Raw genomic sequence first — 19,556 nt, forward strand, 5'->3', positions numbered from 1 at the left:
TAAAGTGTCAGCACAGCAATACAAATGGAGGGCACAGCATTGGCAAAAGGAAAGCAGCAGGAGAAAACATATTGGGTACACTTTGCTGCCTTCTTCATTCTCCAGCATCGAGACCCCAACAAGCCCTGTGTTTGTTGAGGCTGCTGAATCTGCTGCCAGTCTCCATCAGTGAGAGCTGAGGTGGGGGCCCTCTGTGTTCTACCCTTGCCCTTGCCTGCAGCGACCATCTGGACCAAACCACCCCTCACCCATTAATCCAGCCTTCTAATTCCTCCTCAGGCAACTCAGAACTCCTTCTAACAGTCAGGAGGCCTTTGTGGCAGGAGGCCGACTCAAGGCTGCCTCAGAAGGAATCACACAGAGGTGTGTAACTTCTGGCCCCAGGGAATGACAGGCCACAGACCCACTTGACCCACCCTACCTCCAAGCCCCACAGCCCACAGTGAGGCTCCACACAGGCCCACATGAAGACACATGACGCAGCAGGACACACAGGGCCAAATGTTCCCCTTTATTAAGGTTCACTCAGTTACCACAGACAGACATTAGCTCAGGCAGGTCAACTGCCAGTTGGACAATGGTCTGTGTCTCCTAGAAACAAGGGGGAGCAGTAGGCACCAGCAAAATGTGAAAACAGGTCACTGGCTGGCCAGACCTGAGGATTCCCAAAAGTGACCTGGGCCTTCCTCCACCACACCCCAAGACAGACCATCCAGCGGAGATGAATTCATGCCCAGCCCCCACTTCTCATACTGGTTCCCTCCCTAGGAAAGTGCATAGTTGCCTGGAGATGCAGCATCCCAGGGCCTGGACAAGCTGGGTCACATACAGGTAGCAGGCCTTCCCAAGAGCAGAGCTAGGGCATGGCCATATAGGTCTGGGCCAGGAAAGAAGAGAGGCAGGTAGGACAGGAAACTGACTGCAGGTGGCATCCAACAGGAGTGAGCGCTACCACAGGCCTCCCGGAGCTACCAGAGACTATGAGAAAGGGAGCCAGAGGTCTAGGGTATGGGAAAGGAAGGGTGAAGAAAACCTAGACCTAGGGTCTCTTTTTAGGTACTAGAGGCTGTGACAACTGCTTTCTGGAGAGAAAATGGTAGAGCAGAGAGTCAATCATACTCTGGCCCAAGTGTAAGGGACCATTAGGAAGAGAACTTTTCAGAGGACTTGGCTCTCCTTACAGGAAAATGACGTGCCTGGAGCTCAAAGCTCAAGATGGCACCTGGAAGCCCAGTTGCTGGGTTCCAAGCTGGAGCCAGCCCAGAGTGACCAAGCAAGGTTGGCCAAAATTTTCAGGCCAAATAGCCCGGGCAGGAGAAGGGAGGATGGAAAACAGGCAGCTGCTCCTTCGGTGAGAATCCACTCCCTCCAGGCCTCAGAAAGAGCCAGGACCTCTACCAGTGACATTTTCACAATGCTTGGAACAGAGCAGCCCCACAGGCCTTAAATCACTATCCTGTAAGGGAAAGCGGGTTCTGACAGGGTAAGGAAGGGCCAAAAACCAAGTCTAATAGGCAGACGGGAGTAGGTAATCTTGATTTGGGGGAAAAAAAGTCAGAGGCTTCCCCTCCCACCCCGCCTAACCTGAAATCCCATTCCAGCCATTGTGCTTATGGATAGGACTGGGCATGTGCTTCTTCCTGGGCCCTGAGTTCAAGTGCCCAGAACTGTTCTGTGACCAAAAGCAAGCTGGGGTGGGAGGAGGCAGGCTCTCCTCTTCCTGGGCCCTGCCTGCCTTCTCCTCCAATCTTCCCTCCAGGCCCAGCCCTCTGAGCCTGCCCCTCTACCAGACCCAAGCAGAACAGCTGTCTGCTCTCAGGAATCCAGTGGTCATTCAGAGATACCTAGTACCTGCCCAGTGGGCTTGGGCCAGTCAGATCTCACTCAGAGACCAATAATTATTTACATACCCTATGCTCGAGCTATACCTTTATACCTGAAAATTACCTGGACACCACCCAGGCTCTTCAGAGAAGGCAGTGGAATCAGCCCTCACAGATGGCAGATGCCACCTAGCATGGGATGGGGGTAGGCTAGCAGCTGGGGGTATGGGGAGGAACATAGGCAGAGGGATTCAAGGGGGCTCTGGGAAGAGGAGGGGAAGCAGGGCAGAAAAGAGAGGAGCCCCCCTCCCCCTGCAGGCCAAGCTCTGAGATGACCCTGCATTTCCACTCCCTGGGAGTCGGGTACCAAGGTGGGCTGTGCATCTCCAGCTGTGTGCCCTCCCACATCACACCTAAGGCTCAGCTCCTGTCTACGTCCTTGATCTGAGAATGGGCTCAGTCTCAGAAGCATATACAACTGGGACACTCAGCCTTGGGGAAGACAAAGAAAAGCCACATGGGGAAGAGAGAGACCCTGCGCAAGAAAAGAAGCCACAGGGAATCTGACACCAAGAGGAGAGGAGGGAGGGGAAGGAGGGGGAGGAAACCAGATCAGAAGGAGCAAAGGAACATCCCTGGCCTGTCCCCACCCTCCTAACTACCACACCCCCATGAGTGCTAAATACTGTTGCTTCCCAGTGAGACCAAAAGTGGAGACAGTTTCAGCTCATAACCCTGGGGAGGGGGCCAGGCTTTCTGCTATGCCTCCCCCTGGTCCGTGAGGAGTCCCTGGGCCAAGGTCAGAGCGGGCACCCTGGTGGAGGGTGGGGGCTGGTTTAGTTCTAAACATACATCTAGCACCACAACAACAGAGACCTCCACTGCATACTATTCACAAGGGGACACGGACATAGCTACCACCGCACGGGACAGCTGCACGTGCAGCCCACAGCTCTCAGAGTACTGAGAGCAGAATCCAAAGGAGCAGGGGAAGGGGGAAGACGTATACATATATATATGTATATATATATATATAACTCTGATTCTTTGTACAAAGTTGGGGAGGAGAAAAGGGAGGAAGGAACCCTGCTTGGTCACCACAACAGACAATGTGGCTTGAGTCCCCGTCCCACGGACCCCCAGCCCTGCCCTCCTGGTAGGCTCGGCTGGCTCACATCTCATTGGAGTATGTGTAGTTGGGGGTGGCGGAATACTGAGTCTGCGGCTGATTCATGGCACCCTGGGCCGCCCCCATGGCTGCATTCTGGGCCGCCTGCTGCACGTGTGGGTTCTTCCATGCCCCCGTGGTCCACTCCTCCTGAGCTTTGCTGAAACTCCCCCCACTGCCCCGGTAGAATTTATGAACCTGTAGGAGGAGGAGCACAAGGAAGGATTAATCAAAGGGAAGGGCAAGCCCATCCAGGAAAGACCTGGACACCAGAGACAAGTCCCTGTAAGCACCAGTCCTCCCTCCCACACCCGCCTGTGTACTAGGGAGCAAAGTCCGCCAAGCCATTCTAGAGTGAGTCCCTTGGAAGACCTCCGGGTCCTCCTGTAACTTGGAGGAGGGGTTGTTACAGATCGTAGCCCCTTCCCGAAGCCACCCTCTCAACCTTGCACATACCATGCTGAGGGCGATGAAGGAAAACACAGCCACAACCGTGAACATGATGGTGGGAATGAGCATCACCACTGCTGAGCCAACGTTTGTTCCGAAAAAGGAGATGGTAGCGATCCAGCCGCTGCAGGAAGAGGCCAGCTGTGGGGCTGCTGGCATGTTGAGGGGTAACCGGGAGCCCCCCCCACCACAGCCAGGAGCCATCTCATTGTCTCGGGGAGGGGCCATATCATCGGATGCAAAGAGATGAGCCACCGGGCCTGTGGCAGTGATTCAGAAGAATCCTTTCCCGTGGCTCAGGAGACAAGCTCCTCAGACATGAGGCTTCCTTGCCTTGCATTCTCCCGTGATGCTTGACACCCCTGGAAACCCCCCAAAGCCACTGCGAGGTTCTTCCCCTCTGCTGCTGTGCCTGTGTCTACTACCCTACCCTGAGTTCTCTTGCAGGCCAAGCAGCTAACACACGGACATAAACAAAGGACACACCTTAAGGTGCCACCCATGCCAGCCCTGGGTCCATCCCAGACACCCCAATCTCTTACCAGACGCCCCAGCCTGGGATGCCCACGGCCTGGATGATGCTGATGACCAGCTGGGCCATGAAGGTGAAGAAGAATGCCATGAAGCTGAAGGAGCTGTCAGTCCTGTAGCAGAGGAAATGACTCTCATCACCTGGGCAGAGGGAGAAGGCTTCCCCTGTCTTCAGGAGCCCCCAGCCCTTCCAAGTTTAAATGAGTAAGCAATGGACAGGAGACACTTAAAGGCCTTAATTGAGAGGCAAAAATGGAAGTGTTTACATGAATCTTTGCAAGTTTCCATGTGTTAGTCTTGTGTGAGCAACATTACATAGGAAGAGATCTCCTCATAAATGGACCAGTCACATGCATGGTACATGGATGGTTGGCCCCATTGGCATAGAAATAGATGGGTCAATTACGACAAGAATAAATGACCCCATTGTCAAGGGGATGGACAACCTTACTGGCACCAAGATATCCAGCTCCACCAGTACATGGATGGACATTCCCATAAACAAAGAGACAGAAAGTCCCATTGGTATAAGAATGGAACCCTACTGGCACCAAACAGTAGCCTAACTGGCATACAGGTGGATGATCTGGTTGGCAAAGACATTTGAGGCCCCATTAGCACTGAGATGGATTCTCCATTGGCACCAAGACAGATAGCCTTGTTGGTACATGGATGAATAGTTCCATTAGCACCAAGACTGAAAATCCGTTTTACACAAGGTAGACACCCACTGGCCCCAAGACAGTTAGCCCCACTCGTACATGGATGAGTGGTCCCTTGAGCACAGAGTTGGATGACATCATTAGCACATAGTGTCAGTAGTACATGGATGACTGGTTCCATTAGCACATGGATAGATGGTCCACTTGGTACCAAATCAGCTAGCCCCACAGGTGTAAAGATAGGCAGCTCCACTGAGACAGGTGGCCCCACTGGCAAATCTGACGTACAGCTGCCTGGGGAAGGCAAAACTAAGATAGGCCTCATCTCCGTTATGCCCACCCAAGGAAGTGAGAAAGGAAGTGAGGAGTGAGGAAAGAGGGAACCAAGGCTCTGACTCCCAGCTCTCTCATCCCCAGCACTGAATTCGCAGGAAGCCCACCTCCTACCTGGCAGTTTGAGCTGAGAGTGAACAAGTGAAAGGGAGTTTGGGGGGTGGTCAAAAAAAAGTGAGAAAATATATAGAGAAGAAACAGGGAAGATGAGCAAAGACACAAGGTTAGGAGCTGGGGTCAGCACCAACCACTTACTTGAAGGCCTTGTAAATGGGCCGAAACCAGCAGACGTAGGAGCAGGGTGTGAAGAGGATGAGCCAGAGAAAGGCGAGGCCAAAGTTGGTGGCTCCCCCGCCTCCGATCAGCCACGCGAGACAGCCCACCAGGTTCACGGCCAGCGTGACGCTGTTCACTGCAGACCCAGGAGCACATGCACGCACAGAGACAAACACCAGACATGCACACAGACACCCAGGCCCATGCAGAGACATGTGACCACCCAGACATGGACACACACACCCATAATTCAACAGACCCACAATCAAACACATGCAAACAGCACAATGCACAGAGAGGGAGATACACACAAACATACATGAAAGCCACATTTACAGATATTCGCACCCACAACCCACATCAGTGAATACACACATACACACACACACACACAGATACATGAGACACACATACATACACACACAGAGGGAGTACAGACTGTAAGAAAGAAAGCTGGGAGCTTAGACCAATTCCCCTCCCCACACCCACTCCGAGGGATCTGAGAAATCTAGAGAACAGAGAGTCTCCAGAGCAGGAACCCAGAACCTCGGTCCAACAAGCCCCACTGAAGGGCCCCAAAGCCTCCAGGTGGTAGAAATGCTCTTCTCCTTATAAGAATGGCCTCAGCCCCTGGCCCTCCCAGACTCACAGCAATCACCAAGCCCAAGGCACAAGAAACCCTTATATCTTCTCTTGCAAGGGGCACAAAAAGTGGAAAGTAAAAGGCCTTGTAGAAACTTCTCTTCAAGACACTGTACCATCTGCCCTGCTCTTAAATGGGGCAGGAAGCAATGGCTGGGATCTCAGTCTTTATCTAATTCATTTGTTAGACAACTACCATGTCACTTCCTCCACAAAGCCTTCCTTCACTACTGCAGCCTTATTCATGTCCCATCCCTCTGACCTCCTGCAGACCTGGGCTGCTCTCATGCACGGTTCCCCAAGTACAAATCCTAGCCCATCAACCACACTGGAAGCTCCCCAAGAGCAGAACCCGGCTCCCACCCCTCTGTGCCCACATACTCTAGTTGAACTCAGAATCACAGGATCACCAAGTCACAGCCAGCAGAAACCTCAAAGACTTGTGCTGGCACTAACACACACCCAGGGCTTCTGACATCAGGATGCTCCCTTCCTCAAACATTAGGTTGAGTCCCTTTAAGGCTCCATAAAGACCTGCTGAATAAACAAAGGCGGGGGGCTCAATCTTAGTCTCAAACAACCAGGCAGCTGGTCGTGGCTTCTGAATAGAGCCCTTAAGCATCTCAAGGGTCATATGCATTTCCTTGGGAGCAAAGCATCTGGCAGGTGCCTAGTGAGGACTTAGGAAGGTATTTATAGCCCTTAAATCCAGCTCCTGGATGAGATCTTCTCAGGGGCAGAGTTCCCAGAGCCCCGGGACAGATGGGGTGCTCCCAAGTCTGATGGGACAATGCTGTCACCTGTGCAGGTACACCCATCTCAGGGCCCCTCATAACAAGGGTGAGCATTTCTTCCTCTGCACTTCAGCTGCATTTCCTCCATCTCTGTTTATTGCCCTCCAATTTCCCAGAACTCTGGAACTCCCAGAACTGATTTTATTTGCTCTTTACATAGAACAGACATTAACCTGTTTTTATATTGGTTTATATCTCTCCTTCCAGTCCCATCTCTCTCCAGCTCACTGGTTCTAGTGCTTCTATTGTAATTATTCTATCCCCTGTTTGGAACAGACATCTATTAACGTGGCCACTCAGTTTTTTTCCATCTCCACTTCTCTCCCTGTCCAGCTTAGATTCCATAATTCATTACATGTTTTCTAATGCTCTCCCCTGCCTCGTCTTCTGCTCACACTCCCCCTGGATGAACAGAACTCCCATCTGTACCTGAGCTGAACATTGCTAGGAAAGAAGGAGCCTACGGAAAAGCCCGGTAGGACTATCAATTCAGCCAACATCGAATGGACCCTGTGCATGGTCCAGAAATCTTAGGGGTCACATGTCTTTGGATAGTGTCCTCACCCTCTGTCCACAAAGGTGCTCTCATTCTAATCCCACTTTCCTTCTTCAAAGCTCCCATCCCCACTTCTACATCACATTTGATGGGAAAGAACAGAAGCCATCAAAGGCGACCTCCTCATTCTCTTCCCAAAATCTATAGACCTACCTGCACCTGCCCCCATCTCTTCCTTCCCTCACGTTACATGGGGAAAGATGCCTTCTCCACTCAAAGGCCAAGCCAGGACTTGAAACAATCTGTCTACCCCCACACTCTTTCTACCGCCCCATGAAGAACCTGCAAAGACAGCATCCTTTACCTCCTTCTGGGCACAAGCAATCACCTCCCCAAGTCAGCAGCTAAGTGTGAGCTGACTCAAGGCAACATCACCTGTGACAGACCCTGGCTGTGGTCACACAGCAGGTCTAAGATTCCTTGAGGCCGATACCCAGCACGGGAAAGCCAGCCTGCCCTCCCTGTATACTCCTAAGAGGTACCTTTGACTAGCCTGGGCACAGCCAAGTCCCATCTCTCTACGATGACACTTTCCTGCCAACCTGCCACTGACCATCAGCTACTAGGGCCTTGACACTCTGGACCTCAACATTGTAGAACATTAGAACTCTAGATTCTTAGAGAAGTACAGACCACAAAACACAGAACTCCTTGGAACCATAGTGATCACTGAGTGAACACCCTCTTTCTATAAGTGAGGAACCTGCTGCTTGGGAAGTAGGACAACCAGCCCAGTTTGATCCCATATCTCCCAACTCCCAGTTAATGCTCTTTTCTCTGAGCAGTTTTACAAAGAAAGCAAGACAAATGTGGCTTTGAGACAAGGATTCCTCTATGAATCCAGAATCCTGAGGTCCTGGCAGCCACCAGAGGCTCCCTGGAAAACCACCCCAGTGGGAAGGGGAAGGGAGAACAAGAAAAGAAAAATGATCCAGTGGACAGAGACCCTCATCCAGATGCTCTGTGAATGGAAAGTAGAGGGCAGGGGGATGAGGGAAACTGGGGCCCAGATCGGGGGTCGGCCCATGAGAGGAGGCTGCTGGGAGATGGCCCATGCAGATACTGCAAGTGTGGCTGAGGGGCAGCCAGGCCTACAGGCCTCCCACCCCGATGCCCAGCACCTACCAGCCTTCCTCCCTCCTCCCCCAGCCCACCACGGCCCACCCCCATCACATAGCACTCACACATCCAGAGGTAGTAGAGGCGCTTGGTCATGCTGAGATGCTGGGGAGGAATGTCTGCCTCAAAGTCTTGGTAGAAACATGGCTTCAGGGGGATGAATTTGGGCAACGGTGGGAAGTTGTTCACTTTCTCTGTGGGTGAAGCATATAGCATGGCATCACCGTGAATGTTCCCCTCCCCAACAACCCAGTATGATCCTCTTGCCCTGGTTTCAGCTGCCCCCGGCCCCTGAGGTCACAGGCTGCACTGCTAACCCCACCCAGCCATCCCTGCTTCCTCAAGTCTGCTCTGAGGTTCCCAAAGTAACCAAAGGCCCTGAGGCAGTGTTGCTGTCTCTCAGAAGAAAAATAATAAATGCTGTCCAGTTCCAGGCAGATGAAGCAGGATAGGTGAGCCTGGACACAGGGCTTCCCGTGTCCACTCCAATATTCATGTTCTCCGTTTAGCCGGTGGGGTGGGGCTTGAGCTAGATAGTCTCTAAAGGTCCCTCCAGCTCTGGCATTCTGTACCTGAGCCTTTGGAAACCAACAACTCAGAAATCTGAAGGAAAGGGTCTCAGAGTATTAAAGAGCAATGGGGACAGAGGAGACAGGGATTGAGCCACCTGTGCTGCTTATCAGTCAGGTGGCCAGCAGGACCAGGGCATCAGGATGCTCAATCTCTGGTTCCCACGGTCAGAGACCTGACAGAGAGCTAGACAGTGTCAGGCTGAGGGTCTTGGATAGACAGGCCTCAGTGGGGGACCAGGGAAAGCCTGGGGACAGGAGGACAGAACAAACTTGACCTCCAAAAACTAAAGGGGATAAGGAGACTAGGAAGGGGGCCACCCACCCTCTGCTCACTTGCATGTCCTATCCACATGGCCCTGTCCTTACCTGCCATGATGGCACGGATGGCACCAGCCGGCCCAGCGGCCTGCCCACGCCTCTTTGTCCTGACCTGGAAGGAAAGAAAAGCCCGAGCAGGATGAGGATCAGGCCCGGCGCAACCCAGACCCTCTCTCAGCCCCTGCAGGGCTGGAAGCTCCCTGGGGCAGAAACTGTTCTAACGCCCACAGTGGGATGAGCCCAGTGGAGAAGGCCGGCTACCTCCTTCCAGGACCTCCCGCCGTTTGCCTCAAGGCACAGCGTCTATCTTCAGAAAACCCTATCCGAGGGTGGGGAAGGGACCTGGGAAGGGACCCCATGAGGCAAAGGCAAGTGACAGAGAAGGCCTGAGGAGACGAGAGACCTCTGAAAGAGAACATTCTATTCCTTGACCCTGAACATGACAGACCTAGCATCAGTCACAGGCTGGCCTCCCCTCTCGCTGGCCTTTGCCTTCAGTCATTTGTTGGGGATGTGTAATGTGTCAGGCACTGGGGAGGCAGCGTAAGACAGATGTGGTTCCCGGGGCGCCGAGGTGGCTCAGTCGTTGAGCGTCTGCCTTCAGCTCGGGTTATGGTCCCAGGGTCCTGGGATCAAGCCTCACATCGGGCTCCCTGCTCTGCCAGAAGCCTGCTTCTCCCTCTCCCACTCCCCCTGCTTGTGTTCCCTCTCTCACTGTGTCTCTCTCTGTCAAATAAATAAATAAAATCTTTAAAAAAAAAAAAAAAAAGACAGATGTGGTTCCTGCCCTCTGCATGAAACCTGTGCAGTGCATACTCTAAAAGGGAAGGGTGGCTATCATGAAAATATGCATTATATATAGCAAGGTATTAAAAGTGAAGATGCGGGGGAGCAAAAAAAAAAAAAAATTAAAGTCAAGATAGTGTTAACCTTGAGGAAGCAGGGAGCATAAGCTGAGGTATTGGTAATGGTCTGTTCCTGGGTCTGGGAGCTGGTTACACAGTGTCAACTTTGTGCAAATTCATCAAGCATGAGATTACAATTTGTGCACTTTCTTGTGTGTTATACTTCAATTAAACGTTTGCTTTAAGGGCACCTGGGTGGCTCAGTTGGTTAAGCAACTGCCTTCGGCTCAGGTCATGATCCCAGAAAGTCCCACATCAGGCTCCCTGCTGAACAGGGAGTCTGCTTCTCCTTCTGTCCACCCCCACCCCCCGGCTTGGGCTCATGCACGCTCTCTCACATGCACGCCCTCTCTCTCTCTCTCTCTCTCACACACACAAAATAAATAAATAAAATCTTTTTTTTTAAGTTTGCATTAAAAAAAACAAAAACAAAACCCTCCCAGTCAAATTTCTCTGGATCCAACTAAAGATTTGGGCAGTTGTAATCTTTTATGGCCCCTTTGTGATATGAAATCAAATATAGATATAAAAACCCAATAACATCTACCACAAAAGGGAAAAAGACAGGCATGGTAGAAACCTACATGAAATGATCCCCTTACACAGCTGCGCTAATTGTAGCATTGTTTGTAACACCAAAAGACTGGAAAAATCTACACATCAATTGGGGATGATGAAATAAACAGTACAGTCATACAATGGGCTGTTCTGCAGTTTTTAAAATGCTCTCTGCTGTGGAAAGATCTCCACGATTACTAGTCATTGAAAAAACTACATAGATATAGAACAGCCTAGACAATAGGCAACAAAAGACATAGAACAGTCAAAACAGTATGTTATCTTTCATAGTAAAAATAAAAAAAAGGAGAGGAGAGGAGAATAAAAATATTTTTTCCTTTTGACCCAACAATCCTACTTCTGCTTTTTTACCCACAAATAAGAAACAATAAATACATGTCATCCAACGTGATACTATTTTGCAATAGCAAAATGTTGGTAGTAACCTAAATGCAACTGTTTGAATAAACTATGGTATATCATTCAATGGAGTACTATATAGATGTAAAAAAGAATGAAGAGGATCTCTATTAATTGCTGTGGAATGATTAAATGGAAAAAAAGCAAAGGACAAACAAGTATAAATACTATGCTACTTTTTATGTAAAAAAAGTGGGGGAGAAGAACCTGCATACGAATTTGCTTATGTTTGCAAAAGAAATGCAGGAAAAGTAAACCAGACACTATAAAATGGTCACCTACATGATAGAAGGGCCACAATGACTAGTGACACTTCCCTGGGTAAAGATTTACACATACTTTTGTACGTATAATATCTTACATGCTCAAGAACTTACACCAGAAAGAAAAGCAAACCCTAAAATTGAAATAAACAAAAGCAAATGACACTAACTGTGCAGGACATTGAGAACACGACCACATAGAGAAAAGAACTGGCCAAGTACCTTGATCAGAGCACTCTGTGTTCTCGTAAAAGGATATATCTCAAGGATAAAAATAACTGGAAAGAAAGCTTAACTATAAGCAGGTTTATATAGTGTGGTGATGCTGAAACTCTGTCATGTGTCCCATAGGACAGGACATAGGAGTGTACGGGTTATTGTTGGGACCTGGGTTCTCACTGTTAAAATATGGGGTGAGAATATGCAACATGGGACGATAAGAGCCCTGCTCTGTTGGATTTGAAATGGAGGAGTCAGTACGAACCCATGGCTTAAAAAACATCTATGGCTGGTCTCAAGCCAGGACAAGGAAATACCAGGATAGCCTAGAATATCTTGTGGTACCAGAAACAAGCAGGTATTCAACAAATGGACGCACGTCAAAAGGACAACAGTTTGAAAGAGCTACCACCAGCAAAATCTGAGACAATTAAGAGTCTCAAAAATATGAATGACAGTAACATATGACATCCTGAATGTTAAACAATAGTCCATGATACACCAAAATGCTCTCAGGAATTTTCATTTGATGGCAGGGATCACAGGTGATTTTAATCTGCTCCTTTATCCTCCTCTGTATTTTCCTAATTCTCTATAATGAATATACATGACTTTCTTAATAAGATGAATAATAAGTGCTATTTAAAATGTAAAAGTCAGGGACACCTGGGTGGCTCAGTCAGTTGAGTGTCTGCCTTCAGCTCGGGTCCTGGGATCGAGTCCCACATCGGGCTCCTTGCTTGGCGGAGAGCCTGCTTCTCCCTCTACCTGTTCTCCCTGCCACTCCCCCTGCTTGTGCTCTCTCTCTGACAAAAAAACAAAATCTTAAAAAAATAATAAAAATAATAAAAATAAAAATTTTATTTATTTTTACATTTTATTAATAAAAATAAAATGTAAAAGTCAAAAATAAGTATCATTATTTTGTGGGAAAAAATAATAATCCATGAGTTCCAAAGGAATAGTCTTATTTTTAAAAAGAGAGGGAAGAGCTCTTCTTTCTAGAAGAAAGGTAGCCATAAATGTAGGAGTGATAGAATTAAAAAATCTCCCAGTTCCACAATCACAAATGTAACTGCTGATTCAGGCAAGGATCATCAATGGCTGCCAAAACCACTGGACTAGAGACTGTGGGGAGGAGAGTCACAGTCTCAACGTACCAGTCCAAAGATGACTTGCTAACTACAAAGGGGGACAGGCACTTTTACTGTGAAGAAGGCTGGCAGATACAACCTTAACCAAGTGATCAAACTTAATATTACCGATAACAGGACAGACAGACATTCTGGCCTCCCACTATGATGCACCAACAAGGACGCAACATCACCTATGTAGTATTCCTGCCCCAAAATGTTTAACTTGAATTCAATCATGAGAAACAAGCAGACAAATCCAAGGTGTGGAGCATTCTAAAAACTAAACTGGCCTGGGGCGCCTGGGTGGCTGAGTCAGTTAAGCCTCCAACTCTTGATTTCGGCTCAGGTCCTGACCTCAGGGTCCTGGGATAGGGTCCTGGGATCAAGCCCCATGACAGGCTCCCCACTCAGCAGGGAGTCTGCTTGTCTTCCTCTCCCTCTGCCCCTCCCCCAGCTCATATGAGCGTGCTCTCTCTCTAAAATAAATAAATCTATAAATAAAGAAAATGAGTGACGATTAATAATAAAATAATAATTAATAAAAATAAATAAAAACTAAACTGGTCTGGGCTGTTAAAAAATGCCAACATCCAGGGGCACCTGCCTGGCTCAGTCGGTGGAGCAATTCTTAGGTTACTTAAAAAGCAGTGATTGTGGCTCCCCGAGGGACAGAAGAACTGAATAGATATGGAGCAGGTGGGAGGAATAATTTTTACTATGTATCTTTATACCAGCTAATTCAAGACACCATCAATTTTAAGATAAATCATTATCTTATTTACCAAAAGAAAGAAAATACACTGCCAACTTGTAATTGTTCAGATGCCAAAAATTTTTAAGACACAGATATTAAAACATTTTCAGAAATATCAAAATGGTGATCTTAGAATCAGTGAAACTTGGAACGTCTTTCTGAATTAAAAAAAATCATGTAAATATATTACCTGTTCAAAAATACAAAAACAAACAAACAAACCAGGCAGAAGAGAATGGGCTGGCAAAGAATGGGAAGGAGCAGCCACGGAGGCAGGAGGAAAACCAGGAGAGCATGGAGTCTCCAAAGCCAGGAGTGGCCAATGGACAAATATGACAGATGCCACAGAGAGGTCTGGCATAAGAAGGGCTGAACACTGAAGTGTGTATAACACTCAATAACAACCAGTCATCTGTGACCCCGGCAAGAATTGTTCTGATGGCCACGGAGCGGGGTTGGGGGAGGGGGAGCAGGAGTAGAAGTCAAATTAGAGCTAGTTGAACATGCAAGCTGAGAGCAGGTGTAGACAGCTCTTTGAAGAAGCCTGCCTAGGAAGACAACAGAGACAGATACTACCTAGGTGGGATATGGGTCCAGGGAGGGCTACAGCTGACAGTTGTTTGTTTAAGATGGAAATAAGCTAGAGATGGGAAAGATCCAGGGAAAAGGTGCGATTACAATAGAAACAGAGGTTAACCGATGAAGCGAGCCCCTAAAAAGGGGAGAAGCACGAGGTCCAACTGAGCCACCCAGGCGTCCCAAAAATGAGATCGTTTTATACATGCTGTTTTATAACCTGTTTTTTTCCACTCAACAATATCTCTCAAAAATTTTTCATGCCAGTGATTCAGGTTATCTCAGTATTTTTAGCGACTAATCGACTGGATCAACACCATCAGGGCTGTGAAGCAGTCAGGTGTGTCACGGGCCAATCTGGCAATTCCGAGGGCACAGCTTCAGGAAGTGGTGGGGTAGAGGCCAGCTGCCAAGAAATGAAAACAGGAGGGAGAGGAAGAAGGGACAAGTCTAGCAGACTCATCTTTCAAAAAAAAAAGAAAAATTGGATGAAATTTTAATACACACACACACACACAGAATATCAGTGACAACACTGAAACACCATGTACCAAAGGATGAATAGTAGTCATCTCTGGATAATGAGATTGTAAGTTATTTGTTTTCTTTCCTTTTATCTTTATTTTCTAAAATTTCTACAATGGTCTCGTATCACTTTTGCAGTAGGACAAAGCAATAGGTTTAAAACAGCAGCAGCCGGAGGAGGACATAGGGTTAGAAAAGTTTATTGAGGTAGAATCCTTGAATATATATGTATATATTTAGAAATGGGAGGAAGGCATTATGGAAAACAGTGGAGAGTGAAGCTACAATAGAGGGGAAAACAGCTGATGGGCCCCGGGACCCTGGGAGACAGGAAGGGCCAGCATCCATAGCACAGAGTAGGCACATTAGACTGGAGCCCTCTTTCCACTGCAATTTAGGAAATCGAATTCAAGAAATGGGGAAACCTGGGTGTAATTTCACTTCCCACACACCCACCCAAGCCCCCCCTCCCTGGGAATAAAGGCCTTTGGGGGAGTAGTCCACTTTGGGATACTTCTCCCACAAAATGGAATGGGGAGCTGATGGGAAGAGGGGAAGGATTTCTACAAGTGATAGAAGAACAGCTGAAGCTGGAGACCGGGCACAGACATAGAACCAGACTGCCCTGGTATGTGATAGCCCCCAGTATGTGCATTCTGAGTGTAGAATCCAGAAATGAGGGGTCTGCTGCTGGAGTGGGACACACAGGCAAAGTGGTATGGCTGTTGAGGGCACGAGCCAGAGAATGGTTAAAATCCTGCACCATGGGGTCCAGGAAGGACACGGAAAGTGTCATGCTCATGGGACAGAGGAAATGAAGGGGCCAGAGAACTAGAGGTCTCCTTGAGGTCACAAAGCAGATAAAACAGAAGTTGGACGGTGCTCAGAGGATACTAGAGTTTAAAATTTCAGAGGTAGTCACATGCCAGTGATGACCAGATTCAAATGTGGCTGGGAGAAAGGGTGGTAGAGGGAGGCAATGAAGTGAAAGACCGTGGTCCAGCACTAAAATCCTCCATGAAAATAAGGAGGGACGGGGGGAGGGGGGTTGCAGGTAATAACTTAGATTGTGGAAGACTCAAAGGAGGAGACTCTAACCCTGCTCCAGCCTGACCCCCATCCTGCTCCCACGCTGTCTCCAAAAGGTGTGCCCATGGTTACAGAGAAGTCAGTGTAGCAAAGTATGGATGCCTCAGTGCAGGAGAAGCCAGAGCACAAAGCAGGGCTGCTAAGATGGAAGTTCCCCACTCTTGCTCTACCTCTGGTCCCCTTATCCCACCCCAAGCCACATCCCCAGTCCTGGAGTCCCAGAACTATGAATCATCCTCAGAAAACAGCACTCTCCTTGCATTGCTATCACTGTCCTATGATGACTCTTCAGTACCCCTGCTGATCCTGAGCCTGGCATTCAAGGCCTTGTGTCAATCAGCTACAAACTTCCCAAACCACCACCTTTGCTTCTCTACCACCGGCTGATCTGCTTCCCACACAACCCAGTTTCATGCAGGAGATCATGTCTAGCCACCCCCTCGATTTCCAGTGCCCCTAAACCCTGTCAACTCTAAGTCCTACTATTTGCTCACATCCCACCTCTTCTGGGAAGCCTTTCCAGACAACCATGCCATACATCCCACTGCTTAAATTCTGAACCAGTTATTGGGCAGCAAGTGCTCACTCATTCTCATCCAATCTTCTCCTCACTCCCTGATGGATGAGACTTCCAGGAGGGACCCAGCACAGGGCAGGGCACAGAGCACAGTCAATCCCTGTTCTTGCTTAAGACTGGAAAACCCTCCCAGGGGGTGCAAGTGGAGCACCTGCTGCGCTCCCCCAGTCAGGCTAAGCCCACAACTTCTGTCAACCCTGCATGTACCAAACTTCCTCCAGGCAGCCTTCAGAGATTCCAGGCTGTCAGCAGTGAAGGAACTGCAGCCTGTAGAGGAAATGCTGTGGGAAGGGGGCAGGGACGCAGAGGGAGGAGGAAGGAAAGGAAAAGGAAGAACTGGGAGGGACACTCTAAACTAGAACAAGCAGCTTCCTCAAGGGAGGACAGTACTTAGTCCTATTATTTCATCCCCAGAGAAAGGTGCTGGCAAAGAGCCGCCCAAGAGGGGAATCAACTTGTTCAGAGGCCCCTATCCAGAGCTCTCCTCCCAGAACCCCACTAACTCTCCACAGGGTTTGCTACACCTAAGACCCTCTTTCTGTGACCCATTCACCGGAGACACCCTCTCTCAGCTCTAGGGACTTTGCCTTCAGGCCCACTAAGTAAGCCCAGGTCAGATCTAAACTAGCAAGATTTGTAGCCCCAAGCAAAATCTCTCTTGTCCGTCATGCCCCTGCAAGAACCATCTCCCTCTTTCAGAGCCCTGCGCCTGTGCACGTAGAACAGGCAAAGCACAGGCTGCAAAATTCTCCAGACTTCCCCTACCCCATGGGCACAGTCACATGGCTGGGTCACAGGCAGGCCTCCCCAACAGCTGTGCTTAATTCTTACCTCTTTGCCCATACCACTCCCAGGGAATGCCCTCTCTTGACTCTCCCCCATCCAAATCTCCCCTCCCCCAGGAAGTCTATTTACTGGCTCTTGCCTCCCTTTCTCCTTCTCTCCCTGGGAAAGTCTGCCAGGCCCTAGCTGATCTCCCCATCCCGCAGCTGGGGCATTACCGGTTTGAACCGCCAGAGATGGTGAATTCTCCGTAGGAGTCTCTATTTGGTTTCCCCAACCCCCAAGCCAGGAGCTCCCCGAGGCAGGGACAGGGATAGATTCCCAAACACCTCACCCCCCATCCTCATAGCCAACTCCTGCCAGTATTGGAATGAGCTACATCCGCCACTCCCAACTCACCACCCCAAAACCCTAGAGGAGCCCAGGCTCCGTCAAGCCAGGGCACCCATCCCCCGCCAACTAAAGGTCGGCAAACCAAGGGAGGCGACGGGGGACACAGCCTGGGTCCACCTGCAGGCACCTCTTGTGAGGAAGGACCCAAAGGAGGCCACTGTCACCCCGCCACCAGTCGCGTGCGCCATCCCCAGGAGAAGGAGGCTGGTTTCCAGGGAACACCAGGTGGGGCTGGGGGGAAGGAGGGCCCAAGGCCCAGGCTCCAGAATCCAGGGGTCTGACGTCACCCAAGACCCGGGTTCCCTCTGCGGGAGCCAGGAATGGGGATGGTGGGGGTTGGGGGGCCTGGGGGCACCTGCGACGATCTTCTCCCGCCCCAAATTGGGAAGGTCACCTCGACTCCCCACCTCTCCAGCAGCTCGGCCTGCCCCTGCATGCAAAGGTGAAGCGTAGGGGGCACAAAGCTGGAGAGTGGGTGACCACATCTCGCCCTACGCCCAGCTTCCCTGGAAAGCCCTTCTCCCGGCCTTCAGGCCCAGGACTCACCCGCCGCTGCCGCTCGGTTGCCGAAAGGCCGCCGCGCTGCGCTGCGCTTCACCCAGCGATGCGGCGCGGAGCCTGCCGCTAGCCGCTCGGGGGCGGGGGGCGGGGAGCGCGCGCGCGCTCCTCGGGCCGGCTCCTCACGCGCCCGCGCCACCCGCGCCCGCGCCACCCGTGCCCGCAGCAGCAGTCGCTCTCGCGAGACTCCCGCGCCACCTCTAGGGCTGCTCCTCCTGCGCTCGCGAGAAGGAAGGCCTGGCCACCCCCTCACCTTACAGGAACTGTCCGAGGTGCTAAGTTCCCAGGCACGGCCCGATCAGGTGGTTGGTGGGCACGGAGAGGACAAGAGTACACAAAGAACTAGAACGTGGAGAAAAAGACCCAGAGATGGAAGCCTGGTACCAGTAGCCAGAACCTCAGCTTCCAAATCTGTAAACTGGGGAGAATAATGCCGATCCTAGGGGCTGCTGGAACCGTACCAGAAAGGAAGAGGGAGAAAGAACTTTGTGAGCAGGATACCTGATGAAGGTCCTTCAGATCCACAGGCCTGAAGTGACAGAGAGAGGATGGAGGATGGAAAATCATAGATGAAACAGAGATAAGACATAAGGAGAATGGACACAAAGATCCATGGAAAGATGGACATAGAAAGACGAGAGGAGAGCCACGAACATAGAGACATACAAACACGGACAGAGATAGAGAGACATGGAGAGATCAAGATTTGGAAAGAAAAAAGACATGGGAAAATAGGAGAGAGAGAAAAAACATGATGAAGTGTGAAAGAGATGAGAAATAGGGACAGGCAAGCTACACAAAGGAATAGAAAGACAGAAGTTTAGAGAGACACAGAAAAAAGAATGAAAGAGATTGTGATAGGCAGAGATGAACACCTAAAGAGAGTAGAGACCAGGGTAAATATTTAAAAACCTGGAACTAATGACAGTTAAGAGACCCACTTGGAGAGATGGGGTTGGGAGTGAAAGACAAGCTTTTATTGTGAACAGTGTTGACATTGCAAACCTCCTGTGGGATCTCAACAACCAGGGCCACCCTCTGTCCTCCCAGCCAATGGCTCCTGCCCTCCACAGTGCCCTCCACTCATACCATCCTGGGCCTGGAAGGGGGCCTCAGTGGGTGGGAGACACTGAGGGAATTCTTTGCCCAGAAAAAGGGCCCATTGTCTGGCTCTAGCCTGCTGGGAGTGGGGCTGCACTCCCACAGCTGGGATGGAAAGGGGGTGAGAGGGAAGAAAGGCAGACCAGAATTGGTGAGGGAGAGGGAAGAGAAGGAAGGGAGTCTCAGGGGTTATGGAAGGTTGAGTAGGAAGTCTAATCTAGCTACCAAGCCAATCAGGAGGGGAGAATCATGTGCTACAGGGCAGGACCCTGGGTTCTGCTGTTAGTCCTGTCCCTGGTTCACTCACATGGTCACTGTTCTCTGTCCCTGCTATAATGCAAGCTTTAGCTGGTTTACAGAGCTGTGGGGAGGACCCAATAAGATGAGGAATGGGAACCTGAGGACGTTGTCAAACATGGCTCCTACAGGAGAGATGTTGGGAGTTCACGTGAGCC

The 19,556-nt window shown here is 50.0% G+C and overlaps 1 protein-coding gene across 3 annotated transcripts in view; it reads right to left on the reverse strand.

Annotated features, from left to right (window-relative positions):
• Positions 1–490: 490 nt before the first annotated feature.
• The window catches only part of SCAMP5 (secretory carrier membrane protein 5), a 35,884-nt gene continuing 16,818 nt past the window's right edge, over positions 491–19,556 (reverse strand). For 2 of the 3 annotated variants that reach the window (XM_036104842.2, XM_036104843.2), the window contains exons 2-7: positions 9,293–9,356; positions 8,420–8,548; positions 5,223–5,379; positions 3,984–4,085; positions 3,448–3,565; positions 491–3,189 (exon numbers count right to left, since the gene is read on the reverse strand). In XM_036104842.2, the coding sequence (XP_035960735.1) occupies positions 2,995–3,189; positions 3,448–3,565; positions 3,984–4,085; positions 5,223–5,379; positions 8,420–8,548; positions 9,293–9,299 (708 nt within the window). In that variant the 5' untranslated portion in view covers positions 9,300–9,356 and the 3' untranslated portion in view covers positions 491–2,994. Of the gene's footprint in view, positions 3,190–3,447; positions 3,566–3,983; positions 4,086–5,222; positions 5,380–8,419; positions 8,549–9,292; positions 9,357–17,988; positions 18,113–19,556 lie in introns of those variants that run through there. The other variant, XM_036104841.2, reaches the window with a different exon arrangement.

This window comes from Halichoerus grypus, chromosome 8 (assembly GCF_964656455.1).
Source record: "Halichoerus grypus chromosome 8, mHalGry1.hap1.1, whole genome shotgun sequence".
Lineage (NCBI taxonomy): Eukaryota > Metazoa > Chordata > Mammalia > Carnivora > Phocidae > Halichoerus > Halichoerus grypus.